Consider the following 19,922-nt stretch of genomic DNA (forward strand, 5'->3'; position numbering starts at 1 on the left):
AAGGAAATTCTGCTTCACCCTTTTTATGCAACTCTGCACAGTATAGCATATGAACAAAGTTACAATTTTTCACTTGGCTTTCCAGAAGTATCAACTTTGCTCTGAATGCCTTGATAAGTGCAAATAGATCACAGACTAAGTTATTTTCACCCTGCAACTTTAAATTCAAATGGTTCATATGGTTCACCAGATCAGCAAAACTGCTAATTTCCAAAGCCACTTGGTATCTGATAAAAGTGGTTCGTGATGGTTTTTCTCGGTAAGAAATATATCAATTTCATTCCTGAGCTGAAAGAAGTGCGAAATAACCTTTCCACAGCTAAGCCATCGAACTGCGGTATAATATGTCAGGTCAGTAAGCTCTGAATCACATTTACCAGTACTCATTGGAAAATTAGTTCAATTGGCGCATTTCTGCAGAATTCTTTCGCGGGCCGGATAAAATCACATCGCGGGCCAGATGTGGCCCACAGGCCGTACTTTGGAGACCCTTGATCTACAGGAATGCTATCTGATATCTCATACTCTTGTTTTATTCCTTTTAAATTGCAATAATCCGTTTGGTTATGTGAATATACTCTGTGGTCTGTTTCATTAAGTTTGTATAATTTCACAGTTTATACTAACCGATTACATGAAACACTTGAAAACTAATAGTTACTGAGGTGGTCCAAAGTACCTGTGTCTTTCGAACCTGAATGTGTATCACTGTGTTCATAAAGGTCCGATATTTTAGAGCCAATTGAATGTAGTCAACACCTTCACACTCTGTCTCTCCAACATAAATTTTGTTGTTAACATCATTCCTTCTAACTTGCCAAATGATGTCTTGACATGAAGTTTTTGATCAGAATTATATGTTCATTTCTTGTATATCTCATGATAAATAAATCTGCAACACACAGTTTCTAGGTTCTTTGTTGTACATGAATGAATGAATGAACAAGGAGATAAATATAAACAGACGGTAAACATATTTGTACATTTCATTGGATATTGTGCAGGCAATTATATTTTACATGCTGAACGGGATATAGAATGAAGTGATTTAAACAAATGGCTGAATGGGTATTTTTTAATCCTCATTGTTCAGGATATCAGATGCAACCACACCATGTATCAGGTATACTAAGATAGTTAGCAATGCTAAATAGCATTATTTGCAAATAAGAATTCAAGAATAACAAAACTGTATCAACTGCGTGAAGTTTTGTTATTTCAATACGTATTTAAGAACTTGAAGATCATACCAAACAGATTAGCAGAGCAAAAATATGTTGCTAACTTCTTAGAAACTTCTTGAATTGACTGGCTATCATAACTGAAATGTTTACAGTGCATTCCCCATGCAAGTGCCAGGATGCCAAGTGAGTTACCTTAAAGCAAACTATGACTGCTTTGTTCACCACCCCTTCCCAATAATTCATCATTTGTAATCATCTTACAATTCTCAGTTGTGGCTGCAGTCTGGATAACCATAGAGTTGTAAGTGCCTCTAAATCACCTGCTTCACTACCAGTATATACGTATATAAAAAAATATGAATCGCACCAATATTTTTGAAATAAAACTTCAAAAATACTTTGTAAAGCAACATATGAAATACTAAGCAGTTTCAGCCAGATTAGAATTCTTTCCTATGTAAAGAATGAGGACATGGTCACATGAGTCTAATAAGATCAGAACTACTGTTGAAGAAGACACAGGGAATAAGACAGTGTAGTTAAGTGAAATGTAATGATTCTCTGAAGGTTTGTGACATTGGTTGATATGAATATGTTGGACATTGTTGTCTGAAGTATATTTGATATATATGTCATTTTGGGAGCTGGCTCTAATCCCGTCTTCAGGTCGTTGCTTGTTATAATACTGACAGATTATTATTATTTCTTATTTTGATAGTAGTCCTGATGGTTGGAATCAATTGCAGGGCCATTTGAGTACTAGGTTAGCACACTGATCTCTACACTATCATGGCATATTCTGTGATGTCTCACGTAATTAAACACAGATGGCAACAAGCCTCTGATTTGATTAGTCTGGTCATGCTAAGATACAATAAATTTAAATGGTGTGGAAAATGTTTCTAAAATGATGTTCATCTGTTTTTTCCTCTCTAAAAGCATACTGCTGCTTTAAACCTGAAATTTGAGATACCAAAATCCATATTATTACAGTTTGTACAATGATAAGCAGTGATTCCATAACTTTGTATTCTCTTTGAAGGCCACAGACATAATATCTATGGTTATTAGTCAGAATTTCACATAGTCTTCTCCAGCTCAGCAGTATTACTTATGTACAGAAGTCCATTTCGTTCGTCCTCTCAGTCAATCTACATGTCAAGTGAGTGCTAGAACATTACTACAGTGTCTTCAAAGTCTGTTCATAATTCATACATACAGTACCAAACAGTTCATTCAGATGTCTTCCCAGTCAAGCTACTTGTCAAGTGCATCGGGAGTCGAACCCGAGACCTACTTACTGGGGTCATTGGTCACGGGACCGTAGTCCACAAGTAGGCTGTTCTCGTCATGCTCGCCCTTCTTGGCCGTGTCCTTGGCCGCCCGTCGCTGGCAGCAGGCATACATGAGGCCCCCACAAGACCCTTCCAGCAGGCCCGCAGACATCCAGCAGAAGAGGAAGAACTCACATGTTCCCGTAGCACAAAGTGATTGGTCGCCTAGTAATGGGTACCCTTCTTGACCAGGTACTCTGCCTTCTGGAAATATCATAGTGTTATAAACAGTGTTCAGAATGGAAATCTGCAGCATTTGCTAGAAAATCGTATTTAATTCTAACTTCTAATAATGTTTTTTTATTGCTAGTGGGGTGGGACTAAGTCCCTTGTACTGTGGCCACTTTTGGCCTATTGTACCAGCCCCAGTTGATATGTGAGGGTGATTGCGGAGCAATTGGTGGAATGAAGATTGGCAGGGGAAACCGAAGTACTCAGAGAAAACCTGCCCCAGCGCCACTTTGTCCACCACAAATCCCACTTGACCAGACCCGGGATCGAACCCGGACCGCCGCGGTGGGAAGCCAGCGACTAACCGCTTGAGTTATGGCGCAGCCTTCTAATAATGTTACTAGGGGATAAGCAAGCTGACATAATTTTATGCTCATGGTTTCCATGAGTACTACATGCCCTACCCATCTCATTATCCATGATTTTATTATTATTAGAACAGTCAAATGAGGGAGAATGAAAGAGGCAAGGCATGTCTCTCATTCAAAAGAAAGTAGTGATTACAAATTCTGTATTTCGGCATCCTGTTGCAATTGTTCAACTCTGCGTCCATGTATTTATCGTCCATCAATATTGCAACACTTGTTTATTCACCACTCAATCTTAATTTTAGTTTAACATATTACACTTTGACACAACATGTTTCAGCCCCCAAATGGCCATCTTCAGGTGTCTTGATATGTTTCAAATATTTTATTAAATTATGTTAGAACTGCTACTGCTACTGCTACTGCTAGCACTTTTAACATAATTTAATAAAATATTTGAAACATATCAAGACACCTGAAGATGGCCATTTGGGGGCTGAAACATGCTGTGTCAAAGTGTAATATGTTAAACTAAAATTAAGATTGAGTGGTGAATAAACAAGTGTTGCAATATTGATGGACGATAAATACATGGACGCNTTGCAAAGTTTTGATACGAAAATGAGGAGAGAGACCACTAGGAGGACAATATAAAGCAGATCTTGAAGAAGCTGGATGAGAGGTGTGGATTAGGAAAGTAAATAAACAACTTAGTTCTGCATTTGTGAAAGCTGTATGATAGAGAAGGAAGTGAACATTTGTTAACATAAGGATGCATAAGATTTTGTAAATTAATATGGCATATAGAAAATCAACATGTTATATGCTTTTGAGTCACTTGTTATGAATTAGGTGTATGAGGTAGCTGGGAATAAGCTGGCATTTCCTGCTCTAAAATTCTTCTCCAGTGCCCGTGTGGAAGGAATTAGAGTTCTCACAGAGAATGCATATCTGTGACACTATTTACCCTGACACAAGAGCTATATTAAGACATGAAGTTTCCACAGCTTTTGAATGAAATTAATTTTTTATGGGTGATCAGCTATATCAAAGTAGATTTACATTGAACATTCTAGATGTCGTCTGTAACTCCATCAGGTGTCACCAACCCCTAATGATGGAGAGAGAGATAGTCTCTGAAACGATGTTGTTAACTTTGGTTTCACATTGCTGATGGCCAGAGAAGTCTTCAAAGAAATATTAATCCTAGTGCTATAATTCCTCTAATATCGACAAATATTCACTGTACATTTGTACCTTTCTCATTACAGAAAATTAAAGCTTTTATTGGGTTGAACACTTGGGACTTTTGTAACAAAGGTAAAGTCAGGTGGTCTGTGTAGCTGACTGCTTACCTGTATCTAATGTCATTGTTAAGCCTTAATTGAATTTTACCTACAGTCTTCCTTTACAGAATTCATGTATAACTCCTTACTTTATACTTTATATGTATTTGGTATAATTAAAATTTTAGAAAGAAATTGTGTAGATTAAGTATCAAAATTTAAAAATAAGGAAAGATCAATATAATTTGCTGTGAAAATAGATTGAATTATGAAGATATTACACATATCAAGTATCCCACAAATTCCATGGCTTTGATTTACCCTACCATAAAACTTTTGATAGGGACAATGGGAAGCATCAACGTGGACTCATGTTCAGTGACAATGAGCTGAAGAAAATTGTGACTGTCATTAATTTTTGGTAGATCTGAAAGCTGAATTTTCTTTTTAGAATGTAACAGTTGTTAATTGTTAATCTGGAAATTCTAGTGGTATGTGATGTATAGTAAAGAAGAAGTGGTGTATTTATAACTACTGAATATCTTAGAGTGTTATATAACACACAAAGGAATTAGAAAATATAAAATCGGACATCCGATAATTACACTGTACTGATTGTGGGTGTAGCAGAGCCCCTAACATTTTTTGGATTCAGCATGGTTGTTAAACTATCAGTGAGAACACATACATACACAGAGAGCATGCATTCTTCCAACAGGGATATTCTTAGTAAAAGCCCAATATTTGACAATATTAGAGACTGACATTTCTGTAAAAGTCACAGTGTGGTGTTATATTTTAGCATCCTGTTGCACTGATTTATGTCCATGATTTATTCTGACCGTCTTACAGTGCATACATTTATTCACCTTACTCTTCTCTCTTGCACTACATGTTTCAGCACTAAAGTGCCATCTTCAGGTGCTTTTCTATGTACGTCGAACTACTTCACTGTATGCCCTGTTGTCCTTATACTAAAATAACTAAAATATATATTCGTCATATATAATGATAAATTTTAAATATTAAAACTGTTCTGGATTTGTCATCCTTATGTCGTATCTCAATACGCGAGTCACACCTATCTTCTTCTATCGGAGTATTCTTCCTACTTTCGTGTGTGTATTGTGCTTTGTGTTGTGTCTTGCTCCTGTGACTGCATGTGTTATACTGCAGACCCAGCAGTATGCCCTCTATATAAGAAGGGAAATAGAGAAGATTGTTCTAATTATAGACCAATCTCCTTGTTGACATCATTTTCCAAGGTGTTTGAAAAAATTATCTTTAGAAGATTAACCCCCATGTCTGTGCTAATGATATCTTGGCTAGTGAACAATTTGGATTTCGTCGTAACCTTTCCACCGAGACTGCTTCATATACTCTATTAAATAAAATATTAACAGCCATCAATAATAAAAATAAAGTAGGCGGAATTTTTTTTGATTTGGAGAAAGCTTTCGATTGTGTAAACCATGAAGTGCTTCTATATAAACTCGAGTATTATGGTATAACTGATAATGTATATATGTTAATAAAATCATATCTCCAATATCGGTATCAGAAGGTGAAAGTTAGAAATGGACCTAATGATAAAAGTGAATCTGACTGGGGTCTGGTCAAACAGGGCGTTCCTCAGGGGTCCATTCTGGGACCTTTACTGTTTTTACTATATATTAATGACCTACCCATATTTATTAAATATATGAACGCCAATGCAAATCCCCAAACAATTTTATTTGCCGACGATACTAGTGTAATCGTCAGTAATCCAAACAATACAGTATTGGACAGTAACCTGAAATCAGTCTTTAATAGTGTGGCGAAGTGGTTTAAGGCAAATTTACTCTCGTTAAATGTGGATAAAACTTATTGTATGAAATTCAGCCTTAAACATGCAAACAACTTTGAAACTCAAGTCACATACAACAATAAAATTATTCCCTATACTACTGAATTAAAGTTTTTGGGGTTGGTATTACATAATAATATGTCTTGGAAGTCTCATATTGAAAATTTGGCTGTTAAACTCACTAAAGCTTGTTATGGTGCAAGAGTAATTAGACCTTTTGTATCATTGAACTCCCTTAAGATGATTTATCATGCGTATTTTCATTCAGTTATGTCATACGGATTGATTTTTTGGGGAACCTCTTCACATAGCTCAATTATTTTTAAACTTCAAAAGCGAATGGTTAGAATACTAATGAAGGCAAGACCTAGGGATTCCTGCAGAAAATTCTTTAAAATATTAAATATATTACCTCTGGCCTCACAGTACATATTCTCCTTGGCTCTGTTTGTGATTGCAAATAAAACTTGGTTCAGACAAAATTCTGAGATTCATAGTTTCAATACTAGGAATAATTCCAATTTTTTCCAACAAACGACTCATCTAACAATGTTTCATAAAAGTCCTGCTTATGCAGGTGTCAAGATTTATAATCATCTTCCAGATAATATTAAAGTACTGGCATGTGACATTAAAAGTTTTAAGAGAGCATTAAAAAATATTTATATGAGCATTCTTTTACACTGTTGATGAGTTTCTTAAGCATAAAACTAGTTAACCACCTAGACAGCATAAAATCGTTGTTATATTTTATGGTCATTTATTATCTTTTTCTTGTTCTATGACTGCTAATTACAAACTGGTAGTATTTTATGCTCAAGTAGTTTTGTGGTTGTACCTCTATTAATTAGCACACTTTTATAAAATGATTGAACTTTCCATGACTTGAGTGCGGTAATAGATGTGCTAATATGGTATTAAAATTTCATTTCATTTTATATAGTGGATAACTTTTTATGTACAAAGTTAGATAATTTGAATTGTTTTATCTGTTTATTAATTCAAAATATTATCTATATTTATAATTTTTTAAATTGTTACCTTGTAATATTTATATTTGCTTGTTAATCTTATATTTAATTTTGACAAAATCTTTTTATGACTGCATGTTCTTTGACTTCCTCTATATCCAACGGTTGTACCAGCCTGGATTAACAGAAATGAAATAAATGAATGAATGAATGGGAAGACCAAGGCGTAGGTAGGTGGATAATATTAAAATGGATCTTAGAGAAACAGAATGGGATGGGATGGTGGATTGGATTGATCTGACTCAGGATAGGGACCAATGGAGGGCTCTTGTTAACACAGTAATGAACCTTTGGGTTACATAAAATGCTGGGAAATTCTTGAGTATCTGCAGACTTGGCAGCTCCTCCAGAAGGGCTCAGCTCCATTAGTAAGTAAGTAAGAAATACATATTGTGCCTCACCTCTGGAGTCGTCAGTGACAAGTTCCTGAAGACTGTTTGCTGCCTGCTGGCTGTAGTATGGAGAGGAGGCATGGATAGTACCAGGTATGTCTGGGTCCCGAAACACCAGTCTAGGGCTCCTCTGCCCCATCTGAGGAACTCTTGTATAGTGACCTCCCACAGCAGGTGCAGTCACCTGCAGACAACAAGCATATCCATGATTATGTCCAAGCACATAAGTACTTGTATGCATGTGATGGTATGTATGTCTACTTGTGACTAGTACCACTGGTATTTTCTGTCAGTCATTATGATGAGATTTTGTATTGAGAACTCCCACTAAGATATTAACCTACTGTGGTCGCGCTGCAAGGGCCAAGAAGGCCCACCCCTTATACATTCATTCATTCATTCAAGATATTAACCTGAAACTAGACATCTGAACCACTGAACTTCCATGGAAACTACTATACACATGTACTTCACATTCTGTTAACTTTTTATAAATTAATATAACATGAAAACCTCTAAGTTCTATACAGTTTTTGTTGTAAATTTATTAATAAGTAGATCCGAAGATGGCATAATCTATGTCTTGAAGCAAAGAGACAACTTTCATAGGCCAAAGTTACCCAGAAACTCTAGGTTCTGCTACTTGTTTAAGGGCTTCAGAATGAGGTTTCAGAACCATCCACTCAAAATGTCCCACACCTTCTTGTAGACATTCTGTGCCAAAGTACCTGGTAATGTTGTTGCTTATGCCTAACAGGAATCCATGAACTGTGGCCGGAGTGCAGGTTGGGGGGCGGTCGGGGGCTATGAGGGTACACCAGTCGACCCGCCCCACTCAGTGATTCGCTTCCAGACAGGGCCGGAAACCGAACGTAACGCCTACGACGTCGCGAAGCTGTAACGTAACAAACAGAAGTCACTGAAAATCATTTATAAACCAAGCAGATGAACTAATATTTATTCCCTTTTCAGTGATATTTTAATGTCATTATCCACTCCCTTCCCCCCTAACATGGTATGGGCCAGAGGCGCCCTCATAGGTATCAAGTAACTTTTAGTGATTTGCGCTATTCGTTTCTGGATTAGTTCTGTCTATTAAAATCCGTCATTTTATTGTTGAAGTCAGATTTGGTGTTTATTTATCCCCTTAAGACAACAGTAACTATAAGCACAATCTACTTTAACATTACTAAAACCTAGCGGTAAAGATGTAGACACTTATTTTGGAGGTATTCTGTTCGAATCTCACCCGGGACAACAGCTATCCCCCCTGAGGCTTTTCGTGGTTTCGTTTATTCCCTCCAGGCAAATGGCCGGATGGTACCTGGAGTATGCCACGACCGCTTGCTTCGAAATGCTTTACAGTTTATCACTTATCAATCGTTATACCAACTGGTTCTATGTATAGGCTTACCAGATACTGGAAACGTCATAAAATTGAAACTGTGGCCGTGTAAGTACCGTACTTAGCCTTTGATCTGATATCGATAACTGATAAACCATTGAAGCTAAGAAATCCGATATGGGGACAGGGCAAAAATATGGGTCTGCCTATTATTAATATTTTATTTAAGCTGCAAATGGTTTTTATCCCGTGACAGTGATACTGCAATAAGACACAACACACAAATAACACGCGTCACACAAAATAACACATCACACTCAAACAAAACACAGCACACAAAACTACATAAACAATAAAGGACACACTACACAAAATGAATACAATGAAAACACATTCTGTATGAAAGTTTCTGTGTTAACATTTATACATAAGACTACGACGCGAAACTTTGAGATTATGTATGAAGAGATGCGAAGAAATCACAATCATTGCTAGCGGAAATCGTTTCTGAAACGATTTTATAAATTGTCTAATTACTAACCGATTGTTTAAAAGAGTAAGATTTTTAATTAACCTCTTTGTATTGAGGAAAGCATTATTGTTGACCACATATTTTAATAACAGTCCCGTGAAATGACCGTCACCTCGGTGCTCTTACTATCTGGCATCATTTGGTTACAGAGATAAACGGAAATTTAAAGAGCTCTTGGGAAAGTGTGTTATTGTGCATCGAAGAAAACATATCGATAAAAGATAGTAACATAAAATACACCACTAAAGAGCAAATTTGAAATAGGACACTATAAACATTTAGCGATCCTTCATTAGAACTACCGTGGAGTGGCGAGGCTTGTAGGAAATTCAGCAAGAAGGTTTATAAGAAGTCAAATTACAGAGCAGACTCATAAAACAAATATGGTGCACTCTGTAGTATAGAGGCTTCCTTTTTGGACAATATTATATATTGGGGGGCTCTTGTGAACACGGCAATGAACCTTCGGGTTCCATAAAATACTGGGAAGTTCTTGAGTAGCTTCACAATTGGCAGCTTCTCAAGAAAGGCTCAGTTCCATGAGTGAGTGAGTGAGTGAGTGAGTGATCTTATATTTCGAGGGAGGAGAATGTAACAAGGATGTAAATCCCGGTTTACAACGGAATTTGGGTTACGTTTCGGCTGGTTATAGCCCCTAAAATCGATCACTGTGACGTATTTCAAAAACCGTCCGTGTAATGTGCAAGGTAGAATATGGAGCTCAATATGGTACATTTTCCCCGAACGTCTGTGGCAGACACTTCTTGTGATGTGCCTTAGCGAATCATTGATCAGTTGTGTGGCTGTGTAGGAACAACTACAGTTAAATAAATGGTTCCATAAGATGAAATATAGAACCTCTTGCAAAATGAGTCCTAGACGGACGAGGTCTGACAATAAAGTTCGCGAACTCGCTACATTTGCTTGCCATGGCAGCATTGGACAGAAACGTTAGTATGGTTTGATGACGTTGGCATATCAGCGTTTCACAGCTGTGTTGTTGTTGATCTATGGCAGCCTCGCTCTGAGTAGCGTCTATTATTATCTGAGTGTGAAACGAAATTAACGGCCGTGGGGATTCGTTGCGCTGACCACACGACACCCTCTTACCGCTAAAGTTGGCACTAACTTCGCCGACTAGCGGCGCTCGCTCGATCGGTATAGTTCGTTTGTGGACTGAAACCACGGAGTTTGTTTTTGTTTTATGTGTTTTTATGTTCCGTCGCGAGTCTGTCTGTGAGGGAGTTTTTAGCTAGTAAACAAATAACTGTGCCGAAACACCATCACAATTCACCGAATCTAGCCCCCGACTTCTTTCTGTTCCAAAAGATAGAGGAAATATTGAAAGGAAGGAATTTTGATGGCACCAGGAGTAATACGACGGCAGCTCTGAAGGCCATTCCACAAAACCAGTCCCAAAATTGTTTCAAAGGGTGGTCTAGGCTCTGGCATCAGTACATAGATTCCCAAGGGATTCCTCTGAAGGCGATCACAGTGATATTCAGCAATGAGGTATGTAGCACTGTTTGCCGCGATTAGTTTGCAAACTTAATTGTCAGACCATGTATACATGTATATTTTGGCATAGCTGAATATTTAACGAGATAACCAGTACATTAAACGATTTCTTGATATGCATTGTGAAATGTGTAGTCGTTGAAGCAGTAGGTTTTATCTTTAATATTTATAGTTCAAAGCGCAGTGAGGGTAAAGAATCCATTTTGATAAGATGTACAGTCCAGGAGTACACGTATTCTTCTATAATGAAATACCTTATTCGATGAGGTACTCACCTAGTATTTCTATGGATGCTGATATGTTTGAAGGCCTGAGGCTCATGCCAACATTTGGCACTACTGTGAGATGCTGTGCTGAGGTGTTTTGTATGATGGTGACCAGGAACATAAATACTAAGCAGGTTGCAGCTGCTGCACCTGCACAGTTGTGCTGTGATAGCATTCCGAATGGCAGTCTCTTTGCTGGGTCTCTGTAAGGGGAATCGAGAATTCTTACGTGCCTGTGCAGCATTTTACAACAAAATATGCAGACGACTTTCGAAAATTGTGTTTAAAGAATCCTTTTCAAATCATTTTTAACCTAACTCTAAATGTTGACTCTCGTGTATGTAACAATGCGGAAAGCAATATTACAGACGCCTCGCTCCCACTGGTTGCATAACTGGAATTAAACTGGATGCTTCAGAGAGGACACAGCAGCTCCTAGTCCAGAGGCCACTAAACCCAATTCGCACAGTTCGCATAATTGGGGTGGGGGGGAGTCCAGCTGGGTCCACTCGGCACGTCGGCCATTGATTGGCCTATTGTGCCTGCCCCGAGTGATTATGATGGAGAATTTGGTGGAATGAAGCTTGGCAGGGGAAAGTGAAGTACTCAGAGAAAACCTGCCCCAGCCCCACTTTGTCAACCACAAATCCCACTTGATCAGACTCGGGCTCGAACCCGGGCCGCCGCGGTGGGAAGCCAGCGACTAACCGCTTGAGCTATGGCGCGGCCCACTAAACCCAAAGACCAGATTGCAAAAGCAGGGGTGCCGACGCTCCAGAAATGCAGCTGTGTTGGGAGATGCTTACATTAATTACCATAGTACAGCACACCATAGCCGAAACTACAGTTAGCAAGGGGAAGAGAGCCGTTTCTCCATCGTTGTGTAACTGTATGTAGTCTCGTCATGAGAAAATAAGGAGTTGACTTCGATATACTGCTCACTTCTCTATTCATTTATCCATATTCTTCGTCAGAGAGAAAAACGCAAATGTCTTGCTACAAGGCACAAGACGGGTTTAATATCAAGACTGCAAGATTCGGTTGAAGAAGCCGACGAAATGCACCCTCTGTCCTGAGGAGACGTTCATATTCCATGCAGTTTCCCGATGTCTCGTATGTGCCACGCGCATTTACCTCAATTCTTCTGACCCAAATATTTTTGTGGTAATTTTATTTTCAATTACTTACGCTTAATGAAGGTTTGACATGTTCACGAATGTGAAGTTTCTTACTGTGGTACTCCGGCTTATGATAACATTTTATAATCTCGTAGGTATCAGCTTTTCCGAGGGGCATATCGCTTGCATTTTCAGGGCTGAAAACAGCCAAATTTGGAAATGTCACTGTATACAGGGGCAGTGTGAAAGAAACTATGGATACTAATGGCTAGTCAGGGTCGAGGTGGGGAAGGCGAGGAGAGAGCCCTGATGGGCCGAAAGCAACTGTAGGCCCTGAGAAGGGCATCCACCGGCCAGACTACAGAACAGTATCAGGCTGATAACACACTGACGCGACAAACCGCGCGTTGTCGCTCGCGACCGTTATTTGTATTGCTTTTATGGTGCGAAACTCACTGACGCAGCGCGGTTAAGTTTTGGAACGCGGCACGCAGGCGGCAGGGCTGTCGCACGCGGCCATGAAAGTAACGAACTTCAATAGTTGAAAACTCACTGAGGCGGCAGGTCGCACGCGGAAGCCGGAGGGATATGTGACTTCCTTATTCGTTATGGCGTTGTCCGAGAAATCTTTTGACACAGAGTTGTTCATTATGGAAATTGAACAACGACCAGCACTGTGGAACAGCGGCATTAAGGAATATAGCGATAAAAATATAGGAAAGACTTTGTGGGAAGAAATAGTGCANTTTGTTCGCAGCAGAGATGGAATCAGATATGAAGACACTTTGCATTATTTTCCAACATCACACAAGATCACACAAGGAACACAAGACGTCCAGTATCTTGCCGAGATATGTTTGCCCAGTATTTCGTTGGGGAAGGCAAGGTCCCATGGCAAAACAAATGCATTTAACTAATTTACATTTAGAAATCCGTGTACATATACACCTGAAAATACCTATATAAATAGTTTGTAACTATTTTGAATTGCTTCATTTTGGTCCGTTACACTATTAATCACCAATTGTCAATACACAATACACATCGCGTAAGATACACCCGACCACAAGCCCACACAACCCTGTGCTGACGCNTGCACTATTTCTTCCCACAAAGTCTTTCCTATATTTTTATCGCTATATTCCTTAATGCCGCTGTTCCACAGTGCTGGTCGTTGTTCAATTTCCATAATGAACAACTCTGTGTCAAAAGATTTCTCGGACATCGCCATAACGAATAAGGAAGTCACATATCCCTCCGGCTTCCGCGTGCGACCTGCCGCCTCAGTGAGTTTTCAACTATTGAAGTTCGTTACTTTCATAGCCGCGTGCGACAGCTCTGCCGCCTGTGTGCCGCGTTTCAAACCTTAACCGCGCGCGGCTCATAAAAGCAATACAAATAACGGCCGCGAGCGACAACACTCGACAAACCGGGCGCGGCTTGTCGCGTCAGTGGGTTTTCAGCCTAAGGGCGCGATAAAGAGCGGCTAGCCGCTCCGGACTAGTCGCGTCCGTGGCTCATCAGCCTTATACAGACAAAACCACCACAAGAACTGTCAGCTAATGTCCTTCGCTACAGCTCTTATCTGATATTTTTTCCACACATTATACATAATCTGCAGACTGCAATAAATGGATCCTGAATGAGTTAAGCCCACTAGCGTAACTCGTATATTCTTTTTTGTTCACTTAGGTTATCATTTTAATTCTTGTATTGGGGTTTTACTCAGTTCTGTCTGGAATAATTAGGACGGTGTATTTTTTCAGTCTATGTGTGGTTTCGCTATTGTCTAATAGTTTCACTCATACTGCATTAGTGCGGTTTTCTAATTTTCTTAAGTATTTGGTACTCCACTCTTTTATTTCACTGAGCACTGTGTTCGTTTGTAGATCTTGGATCGTGTGGTTGTTTACATACAGAATTTTAAACAAAACCTGCTCCAAGTGGGGCTCAACACCGGGACAGACGGACTGACAGTCAACTTCAACGTTACTTGGAGTAAACGAAATCTGTATTTTACACATTCTCCACTGCCTTGATGTGTTTCAGAGATCCGAAGACTTGAGATAGAGAGAAGATTACTGATTCGCGTATCTGAACGTAAGATAGACGAAGTGATTGAAAGATACGAGAAATTTCAGAAATTACTCTTCGCTGATATTAGCAGTGTGAAAAAAAAATATGTGTACGCACGAGGTATATAAGAGGTCGGAAAATCCCACTGTATGAGATAATTTAGGTTTACATAGATGTAAATATAATATTAAAATATATCTTTTACACGTACGGTACGAGAACGCGAGCTCGATTGAATAGACGACATTTCAGGTTCCCGTGTTGGAGAATATTAAGATTTCGGTCTTCTGGTGTATGACACTATGTGGTTTCGTGGGAAGTTGCAGAATTTCCGGAAGGAACAACGCTGAGAATATCTAGAAGAACCTAGACACAAATGTCAGGACAATAAATGAAACGCGCCTTCTTCTTCGTTTCAAAGCTCAGGCCAGCTTTTGGGACCGTTCAGAAATCGGAAGTTCTTCCCATAAGAGCAAAACTAAACTCTCATGTTTATCCAGAGGCCAAATCCAAACTGAGCTGAGCTTTGCCTATATTTGTATAGATCTTCGTAGCTTTCTGTTTGACTGCCTCTGAGTTTCTGGCTACAGATCAAGAGGTTCCGGGTTCGATTCCCGGCGCCACCAGATTTTCTGAGATGTAGTGCTTCTGGAACGGGGTCCACTCAGCCTCGTGAGGATAACTGAGGCTCTATTTCAAGGAAATAGCGACTCCGGTCGAGAAAACCGAAATTAACGGCCGTGGGGATCGGTTGCGCTGACCTCGCGACATCCTCTATCCGCTAAAGTTGGCAGTAACTTCGCCGACAAGCGGCGGTCTCTCGGTCGGAATAGTTCGCTTGTAGACTACAGGTCACGGAGTTTCTTTTGGAGCTTTGTGTTTAGGGACAGCAGCAAGAGGGATTGAGTAAGTTGGAATAGAAGGCCGCGCCATAGCTCAAGTGGTTAGTCGCTGGCTTCCCACCGCGACGGCCCGGGTTCGATCCCGGGTCTGGTCAAGTGGGATTTGTGGTGGACAGAGTGGCGCTGGGGAAGGTTTTCTCCGAGTACTTCGGTTTCCCCTGCCAATCTTCATTCCACCAATTGCTCCACAATCACCCTCACCTATCATCTGGGGCTGGTACAATAGGCCAGAAGTGGCCGCAGTACAAGGGACTTAGCCCCACCCCACTAGCGATAAAAGAAGTGGGAATAGAACTTGTAACATGGCTTCACTGTACGGCTACAAACAGGACCGCAAGCATGTACCATTCTGTGATCTTAGTTTTACTAGAAATCCAGACGGGCAGTGAGAAAAAGGTGGGTAAAAGAGTTTTATATACATATGCTGCATGTTAATTTTTTAAAGCTTTGAACTCAAATTAGTCATTGTATTGTGTTGGCAAGTATTGTCTTCAAGTACAGCAATAAATGCTCCTATTGTAAACGCTGTAGTTCGATTTTCTTTTTGTTATTGTATGTAGCAATACACGGAACTGCATTGTGCTTCATCACAAGCATAACAGCTGAACACATGGCTGATAGCCATAGAATTTAAGGCGTTTTATTTATTTCTAGTGGGGTGTAAGTCCCTTGTACTGCGGCCACTTCTGGCCTATTGTACCAGCCCCAGATGATAGGTGAGGGTGATTGTGGAGCAATTGGTGGAATGAAGATTGGCAGGGGAAACCGAAGAACTCGGAGAAAACCTGCCCCAGCACCATTTTGTCCACCACAAATCCCACTTGACCAGACCCGGGATCGAACCCGGGCCGCCGCGATGGGAAGCCAGCGACTAACCGCTTCAGCGATGGCGCGGCCCTTTTGAAGCGTTACTGAATCCAGTGCTCTTTTTGGAACGTTGAGATCATGACAGTTAATTCTTATGTTCTCAGAAAAGTTTAGCTTGTGTAATTTTCTTTAAACGGTAAGTACAGATGCCGGCGAAAACGGAAGAACAAAGTTATATAATAGATCCATGTTTTGGATAGATAATTTGAAGTCTTTTATTTTGGAAAAAACGAAGCCAGTAATGACGTCGAATGTTCCATATCGTGAGAAGAGACAACTTAGAATATGAAAGTTTGGTTGAGAGGATAATATTAAAAGTGATGTCTGGGAATTGGCAGTGAAAAGTAGATAATAATTAAGTTCTTCAAAACGGAGGTTACGCTGAAATCTGAGACATGTTAAGAGTAAAATATAGGAAGAGAATTAATGCAAGAAGTTATAGAATTTGTAAAATGCCCAGTGTGTTTAGGTATATAGTATATATATACATATAAAAGGTAAGAATATCCCTCTAACAGACTGTGGAGGCCCATAGGGTTTTAATACGACAAGGCTCACACATTTTCTAGACAACTGGCTCACAGATGGCCTCACGCGCCAGCCGCCCTGCACTCCCAGAAAGATTCCTGATATTCATTTCTGTGAGAGATTGAGTCGACCCCAGGGCCACAGTGCGGCTGGAAGGATTAGGTAAATTTAAAAACCCAAAATCTTCATCGGAAATCGAACCCGCGACCTTCCGTCCCGTAGCATATTGCCTCAACCAACTAAACTACCGCGTGCCCTGTATATAAAATAACTCTGTTAGTGTTCTACATCTCTCAGGCTAAATATATTTAACCTAGGGGAACAATAGCAGAACGCTGACGGAATAATACAGAACATGTCATAAGACTGGCAACTAATCGAATCCCTCGAATCTATGTGACTGTCATTGTAAAAGAACAAGGGACAGAAGTCGGTCACCAAGAAGATGGCAAGATGAATTTATGTAACCCGAAGACTGAAGCAGGTCAAAACCCCGAAACCTTGGAGTTGATGATTGTGATGATGATGGAGTTGATGATTGTGATGATGATGAACAAATTTAACAATGGCTGTGCGTTCAATAATTCGACGATTGAAGATATTTAGTATGAACTTTGTATAATATATGGTGCTACCGTACAAACTAATGCTTATCTTGTCAAGAAATTGTTGCCCACAAGACAGTGAAGGCAAAAATTCGATTGGCAAATGACAACTGAATATTTTTGGGGGTACTAAATATGTCCAGACGTAAGGCGCGCAAAGAGTTTGCAAATATTAATTTTCAACTGAGAGTCTAGTATAATCAGCAGTTTTAAAATTTTTTATAAGTACGTGGTTTACGTCATTGCGTGCCCCTTTTTTGAAAGGCAGAACTGACTGAATCTCACAGATAGGTCAATGCTGCTTAGGTCTCTCTGTGCCTCCGCTGTTGTTACGAACCTGACTTCTGCGATTAGTATTTCAGACTCTTAATTAATTATTAATATTTGAAGAAAAAAGCATGCATTAGAGACAATCCAGAAGAGAAGCAAAATGAATAATAGATATGAACCAGAAGGACACAAATCGTAAAATTGACCATTGCAGCGGGGTGAACTTAATGATTATTTTGAGAACCACATTCAGTGTCGAGGCAGCGAACCAAGCAAGGTGAAACGTGATACAACAGATTACTGGCATTCAAAACGCACTATCACTGGTTAAAATTTAAACTCCATTTTATATCATTCTTGGGCATAAGATTCTAGATTGAGAACCTCGAGAAGCCTGATCGAATCGACCTCGAAGCCCAACAACAAGCTTGGGGTTGCTTAGCTGGTTGGTTAATTAGCTGGGCAGTTTCTGTTTTCATAGTTTTTAGTTACTTAGTTATTTGGTGAATTAGCTGGTTATTCAGTTAGATAATTATTTAGTTCTCTGTGTAGTTCTTTGTCTGGTTAGTTACATACTTCATCGAATCAAGTGTCTCACCAGGCTCCATTAAGCACGGTACTGCCTGCATTCGAGATGCATGGCACCTGTAAGGATAAACCTAAGAAAGGGGAAGCTCCCTAAATAGAGGGCTGCCGCAGTGGGGAGGTCATTTTATGCCCGTTCCTTTCAATCCCTCCCCCCTCTCTCTCTATCTACGTATCTGTCTGTATATCTATGTATCCATCCATCCACCTGCCTGTACACCTGTCTGTCTCCCTGTTTTAAGTTCTTCTTAAGCCTTCGCAGATTAGATCTTCTAATCTGTTCCGATTCGAAATTAACTTCCAAATTTTGAATCTTACTGACTGCAGGATTCCTCTGCCGATACAGGACAATACAAACGTAGAGTGGACGAAGACATGCATCCATACCCCGAATGGGCTTCGAACCCACTATCTGAGTGTTCGAGCGAGACATCAATGGCCCTATACTCGTACATGTAGATGGCGCCGTCACTTTCATCAGTGTTTATCTATGTACATAATTATTTAGCTGGTTAGGTGCAGGGAATTATTTAGCTAACTTGTCAATTAAGTATCTAGTTACATTGTTAATTTGCTAGTTACTAGTTAGTCAAGCGGTTCCTTAACTATTTTGTTAGTTAAATTATTTATTTGTTAACTGGTTAGTTAGTCAGTTCGTTGTTAGTTTGTTGTAGTAAGACACCTGGCTATGACTACGCAGAGCTGTGATGGCAGGCCCGGACTGGTTTGAAGTTCAGGTGAAAGCGACATCCGACCGCAGGCTGTCCACGCGACACTGTTTATTTACGTAAAGCCGCGAAACTGTCGGAGAAAGTATTTGAATTGAGGAGGCGACATGGAGATGGAGAGCATGGAGATGATGGCGAATGACCAGCAACGGGACACTTCAAGGTGCAATAGAACTTCGATCATCCAAACTGAAGGTGTGACTTAGTTCTCAGTATCTATTGTTTCGGATAGGTTAACAATGAATTGAAATTATGGTTTAACAAGATACACAGATGGGTCCAAAAGCCAATTAACCTAAACCATTCTCTCATACTAAGGACAATGTCTAGATTTTTGAGACTATTGACCTACCAGTGAATTTGCAGAGAGGTCTCACAGCGCTGTGAGTTGTACATTGAACATGGATGATCTCATTTCGAAGTATTTTTGTTAATTTAGTATACATTTCTAACGTATCTTAAAGTACATAAGGATGTGGTATTTATTACCGTGTTTTATATATATTGTCGCGTATCGGGCGTATATCGCGACAAATAAATTCTTGACGTATTCGATGTAGCGACTTTTATTTCACATTCGCTCATACAATCACCCAAATTACAGTTTTACGATTACTGCTATCTGCAGTATCACAATTAGTCCACTCCCAATGCCAGAATACAACTGACTGGCTGACTCTACGTCTCGACTCGGCGACTGTTACAGTACAACTCAGTACAACTGACTGTGAATAGCCTTCGCTGCTCCGTATGTAGCCTCGATCGGACAATACGGGAAAACGGCCACGTAATAGGCACCCTTTGCATGGCGCCGTGTTGCTATGTAACGCTAGCGGAGGTAACCGCTGTTACTACTTGGTGACGTCACCGCTGTTGACTTGCGTTGCCTAGCGACCAGGATGCTAGGACTCGGCTAACATCGGCTCGCTTCGGCTTCGCTCGGCGCATCACGGCTGGCGGGGGGGGG

General features: G+C 40.0%; 1 protein-coding gene across 1 annotated transcript in view; it reads right to left on the reverse strand.

The window, feature by feature from the left end:
* LOC111862390 (chymotrypsin-like protease CTRL-1) overlaps positions 1 to 19,922 on the reverse strand; it is a 52,949-nt gene that overhangs the window by 5,998 nt on the left and 27,029 nt on the right. The window contains exons 3-5 of the mRNA XM_023847746.2: positions 11,286 to 11,479; positions 8,344 to 8,510; positions 7,625 to 7,799 (exon numbers count right to left, since the gene is read on the reverse strand). Coding sequence (XP_023703514.1) covers positions 7,625 to 7,799; positions 8,344 to 8,510; positions 11,286 to 11,479 — 536 coding nt within the window. The remainder of the gene's footprint in view (positions 1 to 7,624; positions 7,800 to 8,343; positions 8,511 to 11,285; positions 11,480 to 19,922) is intronic.

This window comes from Cryptotermes secundus, unplaced genomic scaffold (assembly GCF_002891405.2).
Source record: "Cryptotermes secundus unplaced genomic scaffold, Csec_1.0 scaffold674, whole genome shotgun sequence".
NCBI lineage: Eukaryota > Metazoa > Arthropoda > Insecta > Blattodea > Kalotermitidae > Cryptotermes > Cryptotermes secundus.